At 45.7% G+C, this 20,000-nt stretch overlaps 2 protein-coding genes across 3 annotated transcripts in view; both read left to right on the forward strand.

Moving 5' to 3' along the window:
* The window catches only part of ppp1r14bb (protein phosphatase 1, regulatory (inhibitor) subunit 14Bb), a 15,346-nt gene extending 12,573 nt beyond the window's left edge, over window positions 1-2,773 (forward strand). Inside the window, exons 2-4 of the mRNA XM_027000673.3 lie at window positions 396-479; window positions 571-603; window positions 838-2,773. Coding sequence (XP_026856474.1) covers window positions 396-479; window positions 571-603; window positions 838-906 — 186 coding nt within the window. The 3' untranslated portion in view covers window positions 907-2,773. The remainder of the gene's footprint in view (window positions 1-395; window positions 480-570; window positions 604-837) is intronic.
* An 887-nt stretch (window positions 2,774-3,660) lies between these two features.
* On the forward strand, window positions 3,661-10,100 carry brms1 (BRMS1 transcriptional repressor and anoikis regulator). Of its 2 annotated transcripts, none has more exons than XM_027000554.3 (11): window positions 3,661-3,792; window positions 4,680-4,900; window positions 5,665-5,755; window positions 5,949-6,076; window positions 6,353-6,432; window positions 6,554-6,650; window positions 6,833-6,925; window positions 7,104-7,168; window positions 7,300-7,339; window positions 8,939-9,047; window positions 9,346-10,100. In XM_027000554.3, exons 2-11 carry the CDS (start codon window positions 4,705-4,707, stop codon window positions 9,461-9,463), a joined length of 1,017 nt encoding a protein of 338 aa, XP_026856355.2. In that variant the 5' UTR covers window positions 3,661-3,792; window positions 4,680-4,704; the 3' UTR covers window positions 9,464-10,100. The 2 variants fall into 2 exon arrangements, with proteins under 2 accessions (XP_026856355.2, XP_026856356.2); XM_027000555.3 differs by lacking the exon at window positions 3,661-3,792 and adding an exon at window positions 3,948-4,352.
* The last annotated feature ends 9,900 nt before the right edge of the window (window positions 10,101-20,000 follow it).

Below are 20,000 nucleotides of genomic sequence, written 5' to 3' on the forward strand. Positions count from 1 at the left end.
GAACACAATGTCAAAAGGTTCGACTGCACGTCTTTAGAGACCTCTTGTGGTAAGGAGGTCTCACAGAGCCTTCCTGTGGTAAGACCTGCTATTGCATCTGCTTTGTTGCGACATAAGGGCCTCAACACTGGCCTTGCTCTATTTAACCTCGCCACATACAGCACAGAAAATCTGGAAACACACACACAATCCAGATGACACCATGTTTCCCTTGCTTATTCCACTGACTTGTTTTGGACTGCATTCTTGGATTAAACCTTTGTGGTATTACAGACTCTGAAAAGTATGCACTTATCTACCCCATTTACACAGTCACTCAAATATAGTGGGCCCTTACCAATGCATTCCTGTGTCCCTTTCTTTGGTGTGTGTGTGTGTGTGTGTGTGTTTCTCAGGAGGAGGCCATTCCTGAACTGGAGATAGATGTGGATGAGTTACTGGACATGCAGGATGATGTAGACCGAGCTGCGCGGGTCAAAGTACCATAGCCATGATTTCTGCAACATTGTTTTATAGCTTTTTAAAGGTAGAACTTTCTTTCATTAACCATATTATTCTGATCCTTCACAGGATCTGCTGGTGGACTGTTACAAACCTACTGAAGTAAGTGACCTTTTCATGTGGATACATTTTTTTAATGTGTGTGTATATATATATATATATATATATATATATATATATATATATATATATATATATATATATATATATATATATATATAACTGACATTGTTAGTGCCAGTATTATGAGTAGGGAATAGAGACATCAGAAATAAAGGCAGTCTTTTTTTTAAAGCTTGCATCTATTTTGTGTTTGTCCTCTCTGTCCCGCTGTAGGACTTTGTAGCCGAGTTACTGGACAGAATTCGTGGAATGCAGAAGCTCAGCACACCACAGAAGAAATAAAGCCCCTCCTACCTGAGCCCCTCCTACCTTAGCTCCTCCTACTTTAGCTCCTCCCACCTGACCTGCTCCTACTTTAGCTCCTCCTACCTGAGCCCTCTCACACTGCCTCCCACTTCATGTTGGTGGTCAAGGCTGTGCTCCCCGCCGCAGGTGCTCAACCAATCGTAGGTCTCGACCACAGTAAATACTGAGGCGGAAGGAATGAGATCATTGGGGGATCTAGCCAATCAGATTCTTATAAGCAGGGTTTATTTTTTTCCCTCCTAATTTTGTGAATTTTATGGTATTTTATTTTTGAAGGGGAAAGATCTTGTTGTGTTTTTAAGCATTTGTAGAAGTCCTATCAATATATTTCTACACATATGACTATACCTATTTTAGATGTTAGGAGATTTTCTTGAATTCTTTTCTTTTTCTGCTGCAGTACTATGTATCTGTCCTCACTAGTTGATAGCCTGTGCTAAGGCCATCACCACTCTGTAGTGAGTTTAGAAAAGATGGAAAAGAAGTGGCCTTGCCCCTTTTTAAAATGTATTCTTCCCTTATCCCTACCTTTTGACTCTTTGATCTTGTATTCATCACTCACTGCGCAAGGGCTTTGCTACGAGATGTTAAATAGATCGTTATTTGTAGTGGCTTCAGTACTGAGTTATACAGTAGGGGGTAGAGAGGTGGAAAGTTGGAGCTGTCAGAATTTCTTTTTAAATTAACCTCCCTCTAGGCATACAAGCACAGACCAAGACGCCTGTTCAAACACATACGCATGCGCGCGCACACACACACATATTCACACAGACAAAAACACAAATTTTAAGACCCTCAGGGATCCGTGGAAAAAGAAAACACACAGAGATGTGCGCATTGGCTCTCTGTCAATAGCGCGCGGAGAGAGAAGAGAGAGAGCGATGGCGGCATAGTACAGAGCGAGAGAAAGGAAAAGAGCGAGAGATAGCAGTATGGTGTAGGTTGCTGCAGATTGCCACTGACATTGCCAGTGCATAGTCTCACCATTAATCCTTTTATGTGATTCCGCTAAATCATCTTACCCAGAAAGCCACCTGCCTCCACTATCGCAGCCAATCAGACATAATAGTGATAGGATTAATCGCATATTCACATTTTCCATTTGCAAATTTTACACATTTTCACAGTGCGTGTAAGTAGATAGCTGCCCCCCCCCCCGCCCCATAATAACTAAACATGAGAAGGATTCCATCCACATCGAGTGTACCTCCACAATGGTCCTGCACGTGCGCGCTCTCTCGTTCATTGTTAGTCCAATCAGTTTTCTCTTCGGGGCCGCTACCATCCATCCTACACCTTTGTTATTACTTTGTCCTTCCTGAACTCGTCTTTCCCAGAGATAAATTTCACTCTGTTTTCTTTTTCTTCTTTATTTTATATTGTTGCCTTAGCTCATATGTGTTACACAAACCAAATAAATTAAGGCATTCATTTAGAGAACACGCAAAAAAAACCCCCAAAACATTCAGAAGGTTTTTTGGCGTACTTTTTTCGGTGATCGGATTTTTTTTAAAAATGAAGTTGACTAGATTTAACAGACCAGTTTTTAGATGCATAATTAACATAAAAATGGGAGTGTCCATTTTTATTACATCATATGTGTATGGTATCTGAAAGTACTGTTGACTCTTTTTCATATAATAGCACAAAAATGTAATAAAAAATTAACAGAATTTATAGAAAAGACAAAGGATGTATTAGAAAATGTCATGTTAATCTGTGGTAAATGATCATATTTGGAAAATAAAGAATTCCAAGAATATGTAGCAATAGTAAAATGACAATTTTTTTCCAGTTTTGTTACACTTTTATGCAACTTTAATAAAAATAAGTTAAATACCAATTATTGTGTTGATATGTGTATTGTTTGCTTTTATTTCTAATATATTTTTATCTTTAATATTTATTCATTTCTTTGTAATAACAGCATTTCCACATCACTTTAACCTGCTCCTGCTTTCCCCTGAAGATTTCAGAGTAGGTCTACATTCTTAAAAGGGGTCATTTCTTGCTGTGAGCATTCAAACATGGGAAACTATTTTGCTTGGGCTCAATAATGTAGCAATCAGAATAATACAGCACATATATAAAGGAAGTGAAAGTTAACATATTAGACGTGGCGGTGCCAGACCGCTCTTTCATAGACACACCGACACAAGCTCAGACCTCAACACTGTGTGAACGCAGCCAAATCCGACGCTCGTCTAGCATCCTTACTGCCTCTGCGGTTCTGCTGGCATGTCACTCAGACTTCAGCGAGGCCTATTGAAAAGACAAAGTTTCTCATTTCACTTAGGATTTACAGAACCCAACACTACCAAATGTAATTAATACTGAATATATGTTTGTTCAAAGGGTTATGCAACTACATGAAGAAAAGTATATCGTTGTGTAGGATACATAACCTTTGAATAAAATGAATGCGTAAATAACACGTAAATAATAAGTGAATTTTATTTTGACACGTAGTGAAACAGTCTTATGACTTGTTTATATAGAATAGCTGCCAGACTATTACTAATTTCAGTATTTTGGCTATTATTTTACATACTTTTACATGTATTGGCGAAAAGTACTGTTCCAAGTATTCCGTTCCAGTTAGATTAGTTGGACTTCTTCCTATTGGACGGTTCAAAGTATCTCTTTTAACCGATAGCTCAGCGCTGTGTGCTTTCTCTTTCTCAATTGGACCACATGGTTTATGAGGCGCCTTCTGATTGGCTAGGGCGTAAATTGTCAAGTGTGGTGAAGCAAGCAACGCAAATCCCGAGGAAGTAGAAGTTGTCCTACTTGACTCAATATAAATATTAAACCGCAAATGTTTAATCTGCTGCATGACTTTAAACACAAGCTGAGTACGAGGTAAGTTCCTTGGACGTTTTAAATTCCCCCCTTGTGGCTGAATCAATAGGTCCAGCGTTTCTGAGCGGTCGGCGTCTAACGCCACTGTCCACAGTAACGCCGCGGATCACGGCCACGTTAAGGCTGCCCTGGCTGGTGCATGTATGAAATAGGATCGGCGTCGCTTCATAATCCCGTCAAGAATTTATCGAATCGGAGACTGTGCTTAAAAGTTGCATTTGGATTTTTAAAACGAGTTCAGATACCCTTTGACGGGCTTTGCTATCTGAATTTCCCAGCTCTACACATTGTTAAGAGGCATGAAGTGGACACCAGCCAGGCGCTTTGACTGTAGAGACACGAGTTTGCTTTTAATAGACCTTAGATGGATTATTTCTGCGAGGCCTTTCGCAGATGTAGTCCGTGGAGGCCATGGGGCACAAAACCTGGGTGTCGTGGAGGCCATGGGGCACAAAACCTAGCACACCGCACTGTGGCCACCTGGTGCTGCCGAGGCTTTGGCATCCGCGGGTGTTGCGCTGTCGGAGGCGCTATTAAACTGCGAAATTAAGTTGAAGGAGGTAAAAAGATGGCAGATTGGTGTAGGACCTTGTGTGTTTTTTATGAAGTACCGATTCAGCAGATTTAGTAGCATATAGTGGCTGACTATTTAATGGGAGTGTTTTCATGAAGTTACCCGCTTATATATTTATTGCAGTAGTGGTTTCGGGAAACGGCAAGATATGCGATGATTATATTTTATACATTAATACTTCTAGGCATATGCGATGATTATATTTTATACATTAATACTTCTAGGCGAAGAAGTACATGAGGATTTTTACTTCAGCGTGTGCCGTCAGCTGTGGCGTGTAATAAACTCGATGTATCGCTGTTATTACACACAGTAAATAAAGGGCTTCTGGACGAGTAATGCCAGCCCAGCCCGCACCCAGAGAACCGGAGGAGGAGATGGAGACAGAGGCGGATGCCGCGGTGCCTCAGGCCAACGGAGAGATGGAGGGAGGGGAGGCAGAAGAGACGATGGAGGAGAGTGGAGAGGAGCGAGAGAGTGACCTGGAGGAAAGTGAAGCGGAGGAAGATGAGGAGGAAGAGGAGGAGAGTTCTGGTGTGTGTAACGTACATCTCAGTCACTTTTGTTACAGACGCATGGAATTCGTCTTGATGAGTGTACAGCTAACGTACTAACCGTACTCACACACTGGACTACGAACAGTAGAGTGCTAAAATGGAGCCATTTTAAAGTAAAAGTAGAAAAGAACAGTGGGTTAAAAAAGAACATCTGGGCATGTTTCTGAACTAAATAGAATTTGCTGTATGGAATAGGATCAGTTCAGTAGGTTTGCCACCTTAGGCTGGTGGCGTTCTGATTAAGGACCCGATGTCCTTGGGCCAGACGTGGGTTGGGCGGGAGCAGTCACTGGTTCTCATCGTCTAGCTCCTGCAGAGCACATGGAAGGAGAGTGCCTTCTCACACGTTAGCTTGTGATAACCATGACAGAGCAGGGATTTGGGAGCACAGACCTATTTATTATTTTTGGATTTAATGTTTTTAAAAATTAAAAATAAAAAGGTTGCAGAATGAATTTAGTGTATATCGGTTGTTTCCAAGCAGTTTGAATGAGTTTTAACAATACTGCAACAGTATTGAACACTGTGATCATTTCAGCTGCTGTTATCGTCATAGGAAATGATCTCACCAACTAGTCTCAGGAAGACTACGTTCAAACGGGTGTAAATGGGCAGGCTTGACCATTTAAGCCAGAAGCCATTATTGTAATGGAAGGGAAGTGAAGACAATAGCAAGAAAGAAGAGCAGGGCTAGAGCAACATATTAAACAGCAGATGAGTGTTTCTGTTTCTGCCCTTCAGAGATGGATAATGAAGACTGTGAAAGGAGGAGGCTGGAATGTCTCGATGAGATGTCTGATCTGGAGAAGCAGTTCCTGGAACTCAAAGACAAGTACGAACACTCTCCAGCTGGGCTCTGCGGATTATGGGGCCTAGTATTTTTTCAAAACCAGTATCATTAAAGTATGAAAATGGCCACAGATGATTAGCGTGGACTGCAGCACGGCGCTCTCCGCTCTCCTTACGCCCTGCGGTGGCCTAGGGGGCGGAGCCTCTGAACGCTCCCACCTCGTGCCCGTCTGCAGGTTGTTCCGCGAGCGGCTAGAGCAGGTGAAGGGGAAGCTGGACGAGGTGCTGATGGGAAAGGCGGGAGAGTTCCGGGAGCCGCTGGCCCTCCTGCAGCACAACATGCAGCTGCGGACGCAGGTGGCAGGTGACGGAGGCCCCAACTCCAGCGCCACATCAGTAGGAAGGAGAAAAGCCCCCCCTGTAGATTTCAATCTGACCAAAAAAAAAATAGAAATGTTTTTTAATTGAGTTACTATCTCATCTTTACAGTGCAAAGCTGTTTTCTGCACTACAGTCTTGATTATTCCTGTAGAGTTCAACACTGATGAAGTAGCTGAAGGAACACTTGGCTTTAGATCAGATTTTAATATCACTGGTGGGAGGCACCTGACGTATGTGTTACCTGTGTTGCCCTGTGTAGGTGTGTATAGAGAACTGTGCCTTCAGGTGATCAAACACAAGCATGAGTGTGAGATCCAGGGAGCTAAGCAGCATCTCGAGGTAACACGATTCAGCCAGCGCAGAACACACACACACACACACACATATTTAGATTGCCAGTAAGAATGGGTGGTTTTGCTGTGGAAGGAGCCGCACTGATCAGTGTGGGTTTGTCCTGCAGAGTGAGAAGACCCTCCTGTTTGATGCTATGAAGACTGAACTTCTGGAGAAGATCCGCAGGCTGGAGGAGGACAAGCAGAGTGTGGACATTACTTCAGGTACACACACACACACACACACACACCCCTAATGGAATATATGACCTAATACACACACTAATGAAGCCTTACACAAAGACATCCATGCAAAAAGACTGTAGACACTCACACACACACACACACACACACCGATATGAATAGCCAGCTCATATCTCTTCTCTCTCTTCCTCTTTCTTTCTCAGAGTGGTGGAGCGATGAGGCGAGGATGAAGAAGTGTAAGAGGAGAAGTAACCTCGCCCGCCAGGAGAGGAAGAAGAAGCCAGCACTCGTCTCAGGTTCTCCGCTCTTCTCTTTCCTGCACGTGTGTCTTCCGTCTCTCCCGCGCGCGCGCGTGTGTGTGTGGAGCCATCCTTGTTTTCCTTTACCCACTCCACCACCATGCCCCTTTCACGAGGCTGTCTGCATTAGGGCCCCCCATGCTCCATATGTTCTCTCTCTCTCTCTCTCTTCCAGGACCCTATATAGTGTACATGCTGAGGGACATTGATATACTGGAGGACTGGACAGCCATTAAGAAGGTAATAACCACCCCCCCACACACACACTTATTCATTATCAGAGATCGGTAAGTGTGTGTGTGTGTGTTTGTGCGCATGTGTTGGACTGGAAAATGGAATTCTGATGGCTCTATCTGTGACTTTGTCTTCAGGCAAAAGCTGCACTAATGCCCTTGAAGCAGAAGTCCGACAGTAAGTTCTAGATTGTGTCACTCGACAGTTAATCAATGGATGTGTGCGTGCGCGTGCGTGCGTGCGTGCGTGTGTGTGTGCATGCATGTGTGTGTGTGTGTGTGTGTGTGTGTGTGTGCGTGCATGCATGCATGCGTGTGTGTGTGTGCATGCATGCGTGTGTGTGCGTGCGTGTGTGTGTGCGTGCGTGCGCGTGCGTGTGTGCGTGCATGCGTGTGTGTGTGCGTATGTGTGTGCGTGTGTGTGTGTGCGCGTGCGTATGTGTGCGTGCGTATGTGTGTGTGCGTGCGTATGTGTGTGCGTATGTGTGTGTGCGTGCGTATGTGTGTGTGCGTGCGTATGTGTGCGTATGTGCGTGCGTATGTGTGCGTGCGTATGTGTGCGTATGTGTGTGTGTGTGTGTGTGCGTGCATGTGTGCGTGCGTGCGTGCATGCGTGCGTGTGAGTGTGTGTGTGTGTGTGTGCGTGTGTGCGTGCGTATGTGTGTTTCTGTGGGTGATTTCAAGCTCGCACACAATGTGTGTTCCCCTGTCATCCCTCGCCGCCGCGTCTCCGAATCCCTCGAAGTCTCTCTGTCCATCTCCCACCCCGCTCCACCCCAGGCACCTATCTGCTCCCTGCTAGAGAGTTCAGAGGTCACCTGGGAGACATGCCTGGAAAGACCAGAAGAGGCGGACTCGGCCCTGGCTTGCTTTGAACTGCTGCGCGGCTCCAGCTGCCTCTAATTCATTACATCCGGATGAATTCGCTCGCTATCAAAGCTGTAGCCTTGAGCCAAGCATATTTCAGCCATAATTTGCCTCTCCAGAAGGTCTCGCTGGATATTACAGTTCAAATTAAGACTCCTTCTCACTCAGTCTCTCTTAAAGAAAGACCGGTGTATCTCTAAAGCCTTCAGCTGATGAGAGGATCCATATGTTTAATTCAAATATCTCATTATCATTTGCAGTTACCTCAGAGGAAAGAATGTGAGCGTGTGTGAGTTTATGTATCCAGTACACGATGTTTTCTCTAAAGCATGTTTATATGCGTGCAAATACCGATGAGTTTATGTATTATAATGGGGTTTGAGACACTGTCTTTAACCTGTCTGTGGCTCTGGAAAATGTATGCTCATACACACACACACACACACACACATCTATCTCTAAGCTCTTCAGCTTAAATGGAAGATTGCGCGGCATGACCACACAGACCTATTGCTGGTGCGTGTTTGCATGCCACCGCTGCCATGAGGAAACCTTGTCTCGAGGCATTTCAGAAGAGAAGTGTAGCGATTTACGCTCTCTTGACTTATCCAACACAAAACATGCAAGGTGCTTAATTGATTTTTCTTTTTTTTCTTTTTTCTTTTTTTTAAGTATTCAGAGCAGTAAAGATATAACATATATATATATATATATATATAAAACTATAACTATATATGCTCAATAGGAATGTTGCATTTCAGTTGGAGTTAAGAAAAAAAACACCTTAATCTGTCAGAAATGCAGTCTGGTGATGACCATAAAGTCTCTTCCTGAAGTTACCCCAGACTCTGCCCCCCCCCTTTCTGAGTGTTTCTGTCCGAATGTCCATCTGTGCTTCTGCCTGTGACAGGTCGTCAGTTGTCAGTGCGGTGTGAAGGGAGCACGCTGTTCTATGAAGGAGAGAGGTTCTCAAAGGGGAATAGTGTTCTACTGGAAGTCAGTGATGACAGCCCAGCTCAGTCAGTATCCCCTCTAACCCCACTGTCATTTCTCTGGTGGTCTCGCTGGTGTTTTGCATTTATTGTACAGTAAAAAAGTAAAATATTGTGTGAAACGTAAAATCATCAGTGTTAAATAGCCTAAAATGAAGCATACACTGTGGATAAACATATCTCTGCAGGAAACAGATAAAGGCTTTTAACACCAGTGCTTTTATGACCTTGGTATTTTGAAGACTCGGCGTCGCTCATAAATGCCGTGACTATAGTTAACTCTTTAAGTGCCTCTTTCCTCACCTCCTGCCTCTGTGTTTCTCAGGGCGGTCATAACGGCCATCAGCGCAGGGGAAGTCTGGTTCAGAAGAACAGATGGTAGCAAAACCAAAATCTACATCTCCCAGCTACAGAAGGGAAAATACACTATACGGAGAGCCTAGAAAACACACACACACACACACAGACAGAGAGAGAGAGAGAGAATGTGCTAATTGTACAAGAGTTGCCTGTCATAGAATTAAGGTGTGTCTCTGAATGTTTAACGAAACGATGTCTTCAAACTGTCCTGCTGACTACTTCAAAACCTATATGCTGTTATTGAATTCATACTGGATGCAGAGCAAGGCCAGCCATCAGACTCTGTGCCTAATGCGTAAACACAATATGCCACTTGGATATGCTGGACTGAGCGGCTCTCTAGCATGCTGTACAGAGGCGTTCAAATGAGCAGGAAGCAGAACAGTAGCTTCTGTTCCCCAGGACAGAGAGCGTATGGCATAGTAAGTGAAACTGCTGAATCACAGCATCCCAAACAAGCATGCACGCGCACGTGCACACGCGCACACACACACACACGCACGCACGCACAAAGCTATTCAGAAATGGTAAACTAGACCAAATAGGGATTTATGATTATATAAATGCTCACAGAAAATAGAATATAGCTTGGCCCTTACCATATAACAAAATAGACTACCTAAAGATAAAAACCAGAGGATACTTCACCACACAAGACACACTGTATTCATGATGTAGTTTAAAAAGAGTTTTAAAAATAATTTAATGTACACTAAAGATTTAGCAGAGGCCTCAAAGACTGAATTCATATGCTTTACCTGCTAGTGATACAAGGTAGTGTTGCAGACCACACCCCCCACTGCTTTAATAGTGACTGCACTTCTACAGACCATGGTAAAACGCATTGCTTTCATAGCGATTGCACTTCGCATGAAGGAGAACATTTATCTAACAATTTTTTTTAGCTCATTTTTAATAAGACTTGCAAAGAATATTTGTATGTTTGTAAACTGATTTGGAAACAGAGGGTGTTTTTTCAACTTATTTAAAAGGTGCTTAATATAATGTATTTATAACAACAACAAAATCTATTAAAATCTGATCTTTTATTAAAATGTCTAAAAACCCGTGTCTTTTTCTATAGTTTCTGATGACAAAGCAAAATGTACGCCTGTATGTGAGACAAAGAACCCAAATCTTTTAGCACCTTTGTAAACTATTAACCGTTGGACATTTTAATGGAAGTGAAGGTTTGAGTAGTTGTAGTTATTGTGCAAGTCCACTAGGTGGCAAACTATAGTCCTACATATTTTATGTGCATGTCTTCACTGAGCCTTTAGATGGTGCTGTGATTATTACAAGGTTGTAGACAATATTTTTACGGCAAATGTGAAAAAATTTTTTTCTTCCCTTTTGCCAGACACACTTTCTCACCATACAGACTTACCGTACACCCTCAGATGGTTTTAAAAGAATCCGCCGTATTAGTTTACAAAGGTGTAAATTAAAACTCCAGATTTGGCACACATCCAGTAGCTTCTCTGCAGGTTTTATTTACTGGGCCAATGGGGTTTAATTAATCTAATCATTATGTTGACTGTCTGGGGGTGTATGTATGTGTGAAATTCCTGATTAATCTGGTTGGCGCAAGTTGTTACTGAGGGACAGGTGGAGCAGTGGGAGGAGCCCGACCTCTGGGAAGGCGGTGTTGGACGTGAACGTCAGACTTGGGAGGAGCTAAGATGAGTGCAGTGACGCACAAGCGAATACAGGAACCCAAACTCAGGACTGGTTTGAACTGGAAAAGTCCTTAATTAGGCCCTGACTATACACACTCATCAAGTTCTCTCCCGACGAGGTGCTAATCCTCCGAGCTAATGCACGATATGCACACTTCTCTCACACTCCTTTCATTCTTTTTTTATCCTCCATCCGCAGTGAACACCTCCGGACCCCCTCGGTCCTCGCTCCTGAGACCCCGCTCTCTCGCAAAAACCACGTGCGGGCGCTGGCATGGACGCGCCGCCGAGAGCAGAGAGTGACGGCGAAAGCCGATCATAGTCAATGAAGGCAGACGCTCAGAGACACACACGGCATTACTTAAAATAACCCCCCTCTCTCCTCTCGGATCGCACCTCTTCATCACAGCTTTCTTCTCTGTCTATTTTTGGTTCATTTTTTGCTCATCCTTTAACTGCATTGTGCTTAATCCCCCAGGACAGCCCCTGGCCTGCCAGCCCCAAAGCCCCCGTTCTCCTTCTGCAGTGCCTATTTAAATGCTTTTCTCATTCTGTCTCTTGCCTGAGATCCTTGACCTCCGCTTCTTTCCTGCAGTCTGGGCTAAATATCATAGCACACATTTTCCTCCTACTTCTCCTCTCCCTGCTCCTTTCAGAATATGTGAAAAGACCCCCCCCAGCAGACCTTGCCTGAGACTTGCAGATGGGCACTATTATCCAGCTAGTAGGTGACTGCCTCCCTGTGAGACCAAGCATGGGGGTACACTGTAATACATTAATCCAAAAGCTGATAAGATCTTTCCTGCAGATAGAGTGACTTTCACTTTTAAGATGCCTTTAATGCATCACCTCCCATCATCTCCTAGTACTCCCAAATCCCATGAAACCTCCCTTCATCTCAGAGCATGTTTCATCCTGCACCGTACACACACCGCACACGCTTTCTACTGAGACACACAACATCACACGCAGCCATTCAATTCCTCGTCAAGAACAGCACAGTGCTTCACCACGCTGCGAACGGCAGTCAGACCGGTGTGCAGAACGGTCCTCTGCACCCAGTGTGGACGACCCAAATTGAGACATTACTCCCCCTGTTTTCTGCAAAGCCTGTGCTCGAGTCCAAGCACAGGATTTAACTATGAGCGTGCCAAATATATATTCCACCGTCTCTGGCCTAAAACAGAAGGCACAGACCACCCCCACCACCGAGCTGAACATTATTGGTTGCTAGGACCCCATGCATTATTCTGCACTGTAACTCTCCAGCCCTCTCTGGCACAGGGAGTGCATAGAGCACCTGCCACGGACCGCCCTGCTGGGCTCTGATCTCCCAGCACTCCCTGCTTTCTCTCCTGCTTTCTGTAAAAGCCTCGTATTTCTCATCTCCGCGCAGACACCGGAGAGAGCTTTCGCTCCCAAACTCTTTCCAACTCTCCCTGGCTTGGCGAGGAGAGCGTGACCCAGGAGCAGCTCACCCAGGCTGGCGGAGAAGAGCTTGACCCAGCGCCTTCTCATCCGTCCCAGCAGTGCCTCTCACCTGCACCACGGGGATCGCTCTTTCGGCGCGTCTGGGTAAGCGCTCGCACGGCTCCAGCGCTGACAGGGAGGTGCCGCTTCACTTCACTTCACTGACGCCTTTTCCTGAAGCCTCTTTGATGGGACAGAAGTCCATCTGGGGTCCATCGGGGTTTTCCATCCCCCGACTGCAGGCACCTGTAGTTCACATTTTCCAACATCCATGAATCTATTTTTGGGTAACTGAATTCACTGACTCTAACCAAGGGCTGTGGGTTGGTTTACTGGTCTGTAATAGATTTCTCCCACACTGTGGTTGCTTCTCCTCACAGTCTACAGCCCCTGTGCCTGCAGAACCGAGGTCTGTATAGATCAGCCTCTTAGCGCGCGAGAGGAATATCATCATACCGCTGTATGACAGCAAGTCGAACATGCGTTGTCCCCTCTCGGCAAACCTGTGGGTGGTGCAAGAACTTCTGTTCAGCCTCGGGTCTCCACGCCAGAGCGCTGCCCTCTTAAACAGTGAGGACCTATAGCCACTCAGGACCGCTGCCTATAGCTAGCCTTCTCTGAATCTCAGACCAGCAGAGGAATTCAACAAAGGCAGCCGAGAAGAAAGAAAGAGAAAGAGAGAGAGAGAGAGAGAGAGAGAGAGAGAGAGGAGGATTGGGTAGGAGGAAAAAGTGGAAAAGAAGAATGTGTGAGTGTGAAGGGTTCAAATGGTAATTGATGATCTAAAAGGTCATAAACCCTCCAAGGACACTGACAGGCCTCCAGTCTTTCTCCTTCCCTTTTAACAGTCAGACCTAGTTACACTCTTATTGACCATAACACACCAGATGAAGTATTGTGGCTGATAACACACACACACACACATACACACACACACACAACTCATTCAGTCTGCATCAACATAGAAATTGTGAGTTGCCCTGCCACCAACCTGGACCAATTCCACCAGGTCCCCGCTCACAATGTCACCGTGGGCTTCATCTCCCGTGAAGCCTCACGCGGCCGCACGCACACCTCCCTCCGTCGAGCACCTGCACATCGAGGACGGAGCTCTCCCGCCGTGAGCGTCACCCGCCACAAACATGTCCCTCTAGAAACGGTTTAAATTCCAACCATAGTCAGAGCCATCTAGATCACTCACACTCTAGCCTTGAATTTAAAGTTGACAAATATCCACAAGAAATGGAGTGTGGTGAAGGAATGATGCTTTTATATATATGTCTTTTATCTAGTGAATTGCTTTGCAGAAGTGATGCGTTGAAGTCCCAATGGTTCACTTTGCAGACATCATGTGGAGTGGAATTCTAGATGTTCAGTAGCAGAATTCAGGTAAAGGGTGGGGGACATTTCTTAGGTTTAATGTTTTAAACATAAACAAAGAAGCAGTAATTTTATTTAACCTGCGATGACACAGGCAGCTAATGTAACTGATGGAAAGTATGTAACAACCCTGGCAGCTGAGTTTTGAGTAAGTAGCAGTTTATTAAAGGCTTTTCCAGAAGTGCCAATGAAGGAGGAATTACAGTTATCCACAGGTAATGAAAGTGTGCACCAGTTTCAGTGCCTTTCAGATTGTGAAGGGGTCAAAGTCAAGAAATATTACACAGCTGAAGAAAACATTGTTATTATTTCATGATGTAATATGGTGTTCAAAAGAGAAGGGTGAATAAAAAAATAACACTACAGTCAGCATCGCACTAGGAAGGAATTTAACAGCCATGTCATTCATAAGGAAAGGAAAGTACCGAGAAGCAAGCTCACCATTTAATACCACTGTGCCTCAGATACTGGTGACCAAGTTGCTGAACCTTGGACTGAACACATCATTACACAGTTGGGTGCTGGATGTACTGGTTTCAGGTGCTCAGGATCCAGAACCAACGGTACAGCCCCATCTTCACTAACACGGGTGCCAACCAGGGCTGCGTGGTCACCACTGTACTCGCAGCTCAGTCATGACTGCACGGTCAAACACCCCAGCTGCTAATAAGATTGCTGATGACACCACTGTGGAGGGTCTCATTAGCAAAGGAGACGAGACAGTCTACGGAGATGAGGCGAGACAACTGGAGGGTTGATGCAAAGCCAGTGGTCTCATCTCAAATGTAAATAAGTATGAACCATTATGCACATCCCTCTGTCTGAACACACCAGTGGAAATGGTGAGCAACTGTGCGTTCCAGAAGAAAAAAACAAAGGCCCATGAAAGAGTTCCCTTCCTTACGAAGCCGAGGAGAGCCGAGGGGAGGCGAGGGGAGGCGAGGGGAGGCGAGGGGAGCCACGTGCTCCTTCTGCAGGTGTGCCATGGGGAGCCTCCTCTCCCAGGGCATCGCAGCGTGGTACGGAAGCAGCACTGCGATGGATACAGAAGCTCTTGAGAGGGTGATGAAAACTGCCCAGTCCATCACGAACACAGGAGACGGCTACATCGAGAGGCGGCGTGAAGGAGCCTTTGCACCCTGCTCATGGACTGCTTCCCCTGCTCCCCTCACGGTCCGTTTTTAATCCATAAGCTATCTGCCTTGGCGGCACCTGATCCAGTACTACTACTCTGCTGATTCGCACATTAATTAGGACATGTTTACAACTTTGTACGTCTCTTTGCTCAGCGTACTGTTTTAAGTATCTCATTACATTCTGACTTTGACCTCTTTTGTTTGCTTCTATTTACTTACATTTAAATACTTGTCTAATTACTTTATACCTGTATTATATTTTTGGTACCTGTTTTCTATATTTAAGTCTGTACATACTATACACATTATATTTAATTACAGAACTCTTATTGCATACTCACACAGCACTGCTGAGCCAGAGTAGACTCCTCTTCATTCTTCTGTACAATTGTGTGCTGAAGAATGACAATAAAGAATATCGAATCTCCCATTTTATGTGGAATTCACTGAAAAGCGTTAGTGTCCATCCAGACTTTAGGATCACGGATACGTGTGGTTCCAGAGAGCTGGAGGACAGAGCTGTGGTACGCTTGGTGTGCTCATAAATCTCTGCATCATCTGCATGCCAATGGAAATGAAGACCATGACACTAACTTATGTGACCGAGGGGGCAGTCATGTGATGAAGAGGAGGGGACCAAGAACTGAGGCTTGAGGGACTCCTTGTGTAACACAAACAAAAGAGGGGATAGGTTGCTTGAGAAGTGCAGAAATGACCAATGGACAATAGAAGAGAAAGAAGAATTCTATGGCTTACAGTGCCAAATGCTTCACTAAGGCATATAAGAGTAAGGATAATGACACCAGAGCCAGCAAACATGTATTTATTCACCTAGAAGAACAAGGACTAATACCCCATACATAGCCCATTAGCTCATATTGAACTCTCCCCACAGCACAGAAAGCACATTTATACATATTAGACATACAATGCAATTTGTAAATATGGTAAAAGTGTGGATGGTTTTACAGTGCTGTCTGTTCCAGAATATATGACATATTTGTTACTGCATGCCTTGTACATCTCAAATGCTGCATAGTACAGTGAGCGGGTCCAGAAATACTGCGACAAATTCTCTGTACATGCGACATAATGGCAAAAGTGATTTTCTGCCTGTATGAAAGCACAGTATGGAAGAGTTTTTTTTTGTTTTTTTTTCCATTTTAACAATTTGAATAGAAATGAACCCAAACACAAAGATTCACATAACAATCTGTTTATGCGCTGATTCTTTTTTAATGAGCTACCCATGAAGTGAGGAATGGCTGCTTCACAAACACTTGCCATTAGTCTTTGTCAGACTGACAATATTCTCAGAACTGAGCAGCTGATTTGGAGCCAGTGAACTCTGTGAGAGAGTGTGTGTGTGTGTGTGTGTGTGTGTGAATCTGCATTGGCACGCAAGCCTTCATACCCAGTCACGGCTTCTGAATTCAGTGCGTCTACCCCCTCTGGATTCAGTATGGTTTCCTGTTGATAACTCAAGTGGGCTTCATTACACTCAGAGAAAGAAGACGGTAAGTCCTGCCTCCTCTTATCTCTTTGATTACCTGATTCACTATACAGAAAAGAGCCATTTGGCATTAGAAGCCCATGCTGGCTCCTCCAGGTTCTGCTGATGTGGTGCTTTGTTCAGTTATCAGGCATAGGGGTTTGTTCAGTTATCAGGCATAGGGCTTTGTTCAGTTATCAGGCATAGGGGTTTGTTCAGTTATCAGACATAGGGGTTTGTTCAGTTATCAGGCATAGGGGTTTGTTCAGTTATCAGACATAGGGGTTTGTTCAGTTATCAGGCATAGGGGTTTGTTCAGTTATCAGGCATAGGGGTTTGTTCAGTTATCAGGCATAGGGGTTTGTTCAGTTATCAGACATAGGGCTTTGTTCAGTTATCAAGCATAGGGGTTTGTTCAGTTATCAGGCATAGGGCTTTGTTCAGTTATCAGACATAGGGCTTTGTTCAGTTATCAGGCATAGGGCTTTGTTCAGTTATCAGGCATAGGGCTTTGTTCAGTTATCAGGCATAGGGCTTTGTTCAGTTATCAGACATAGGGCTTTGTTCAGTTATCAGACATAGGGCTTTGTTCAGTTATCAGACATAGGGCTTTGTTCAGTTATCAGGCTATCTGGACATAGCATGTATGTGTGTGCACGTTCGGAAGTGTAGAATGTATTTATCAAGTATTTGTCATCTTTAGATGTGATGTGTGCCAAGTTAATCTGTATGCATGGTGTGTATGCACGTTTGATGTGCGTGGTATATGAAAAGTAATGAAGTAAAAATGACAGTAATTCAGTAAACGAGGTAGAATGGTACCTGTGGGGAAGGAGGGAGAGAGAAAGAGAGAGAGAGATTTATGACATACAAATTAAGGATAGAAAGCCCCCTGAAAACAGAAGAAATCCTTTTCTGACAAATTACAAATCCAAGCATGTGTGTTTGAGAGAGAGAGAGAGAGAGAGAGAGAGAGAGAGAGAGGGAGAGAGAAAGAGAGAGAGAGAGAGAGAGGGAGGGAGAGAAGGACAGTGAAACACTGCATGCGTGACAGAGTGAACACTTTTCTTTTCTGACATAGGAGCAGAGGTGTTTGTTACCATGACAGCACGAGGAACAGGCTACTAGCCAGGAGTGTATCTCGCTCTCGATTTCACATTCATGTTGTCTCACCATCACCCATGCTATGCATCTCTGAGTGCATCGTGCAATCTGTCTAACACGCTGGCTATCTGACTCTTCCTCTTATATATCATTTCTCTCTTTTGTTCACAGCACGGGCACACGGACATTTTCCTGACATATCTTCATCGGGTGCTAACACAGAGCCCAGAATCGCGCCAGAGTCTGACACAGATGCCTACTGCTTAATCCTCTCTAATAACACACACATACAGAGACTGTAAGCTGAGCCTGGAGGATCTGTAATACACTCTCACCAGTGATTAAAGCGGTCAGGGTGCACCTTCAGAGGACCGCGCAGCTGGAAGGGCAGAGAGGAGGCTGCCTAGCACGCCGACCCACACCAGCCAGCCCACCGGCAGGCACGGCCATCTACTCCGGGCCCATGTCACCGCCTTGGGCCTTTTGCAGCCGCCAGGGAAGCGAACCTTTCCTCCGTAATGCCAAAGATGACAGAAGCGAGAGAGCACCGTGCTGAACAAACGAACCCGCAACTACCCGCTGGGTCTCAACTCACAGCCAGATGTGTAGGAAGCTGTAAGGGAGAGATATTGCAAACGCACACGCAGCCCTGCGAATCGATAGCTAACAAAATGGAGGCACGCGGGGGGTGTGGGGAGCTAGCTCACGCTGGGATCCTGGTGCTGGAACGCCGCATGTCACCAAGATTAGCTGTTTGCAGTTGCAAATGTGCACTCATACAAATGCGTGCGCACACAAACACAGACACACACACACACACACACACACGAGCAGTAGAAGGTACGCTTGTGTATGTGATGTGGAGCATGCACAGGTGTGAGTCACGGTGCAGTCGGATGCTGTGCGGCTGCCAGTGTCTCTTCTCTGCAGGCTACCAGTGGCAAGCACAATCTAAGAATGCCTGTCGCACAGCAGAGCCCAGCCAACGAAGCCCTAGCTAGCTCACAGCCATCCTCCCATTCTTTTCTTCCGCACAGTACTGGAACAAGAACGTGTGTGTGTGTGTGTGTGTGTGTGTGTGTGTGTGTGTGTGTGTGGTGTACATGTGCTTAGTGCTGCAAAACACTGCCAAAACGCCAGGAGCCCAATGAGTGTTTAGCTGGGCGTCTGACATACAGCGAGAGTTCACACAGCCGCAGTGGGACCCAATTAGAGGCTGTCTCTGCTGGGGGGAGCGTGGAGAATATCAGGGAGGCCAACGAGAGAAGCAGGGGAGGGGGAGACACTCCAACAAACATGGTTAACTTAAGCCAGATGCCATCAGTAGCTAGGGGGCTAAACCATCATACAACAGTGCCAAGACTTGTACACACACGCCTGTGCTCACTCATTCCGCGACCCACACACACACGCATGCATGCACACAGAAGAAGACGACCTACAGCAAACAGTCAGAGGGAGCCGAGTTCTTCACGTCAGCTTGGACCGATACAGAACAAGAATTCTCGGGCGGAAGTAAATGCCATCGTCAAACCCCACCCCTTTCCCCAGTCTCAGTGGCCCAGCCCGATTCCCGCTCATTCTCGCTCATTCTCCCTCCTCCTGGCTCCTCCTTCCTCCTGCTGTCCTGCTCTCCTCCTCTTCCCCGCTGCGACAGTAGGCCGCTGACATGAACACGTAGAGACAGGACACTCTGGAGATGAAAGGCCGCCTCGAGAAGCTCTGTACCTGCCACGGGCATCTGACGCGCACGCACACATGCACATGAGCTCGCGTGTGCTTGAGTGCGCGCACACACACACACACACACACACACACACACAGCCCTATCATTTTACAGAGCACACACTCTAGCATATACCACGCGAGACCACCTGTCACTGCTATAGCTTCAGGAACCCAGACTCCTGAGGAGGAAGAGGAAGACAGAGGGAGAGAGAGAGAGAGAGAGAGAGAGAGAGCGAGAGAGAGAGAGAGAGAGAGAGAGAGAGAGAGAGAGAGAGCGAGAGAGAGAGAGAGAGAGCGAGAGAGAGAGAGCGAGAGAGAGCGAGAGAGAGAGAGCGAGAGAGAGAGAGCGAGAGAGAGAGAGAGAGAGAGAGAGAGAGAGAGAGCGAGAGAGAGAGAGAGAGCGAGAGAGAGAGAGAGCGAGAGAGAGAGAGAGAGAGCGAGAGAGAGAGAGAGAGAGAGAGCGAGAGAGAGAGAGAGCGAGAGAGAGAGCGAGAGAGAGAGATGGGGAGCGTGGCAGGCGGAGGATGAGGAGAAGGGGAGAAGACGGAGAACAACCGAATGGAAGGAGAAGAGCCGAAGTGTCCGGATAGGATGTCAGGAAGGAGTTCACCCAGCTGAGGGGACGTTGGGG

Source organism: Electrophorus electricus, chromosome 13 (genome assembly GCF_041902795.1).
Source record: "Electrophorus electricus isolate QZ-2024a chromosome 13, ASM4190279v1, whole genome shotgun sequence".
NCBI classification, from domain to species: Eukaryota; Metazoa; Chordata; class Actinopteri; order Gymnotiformes; family Gymnotidae; genus Electrophorus; species Electrophorus electricus.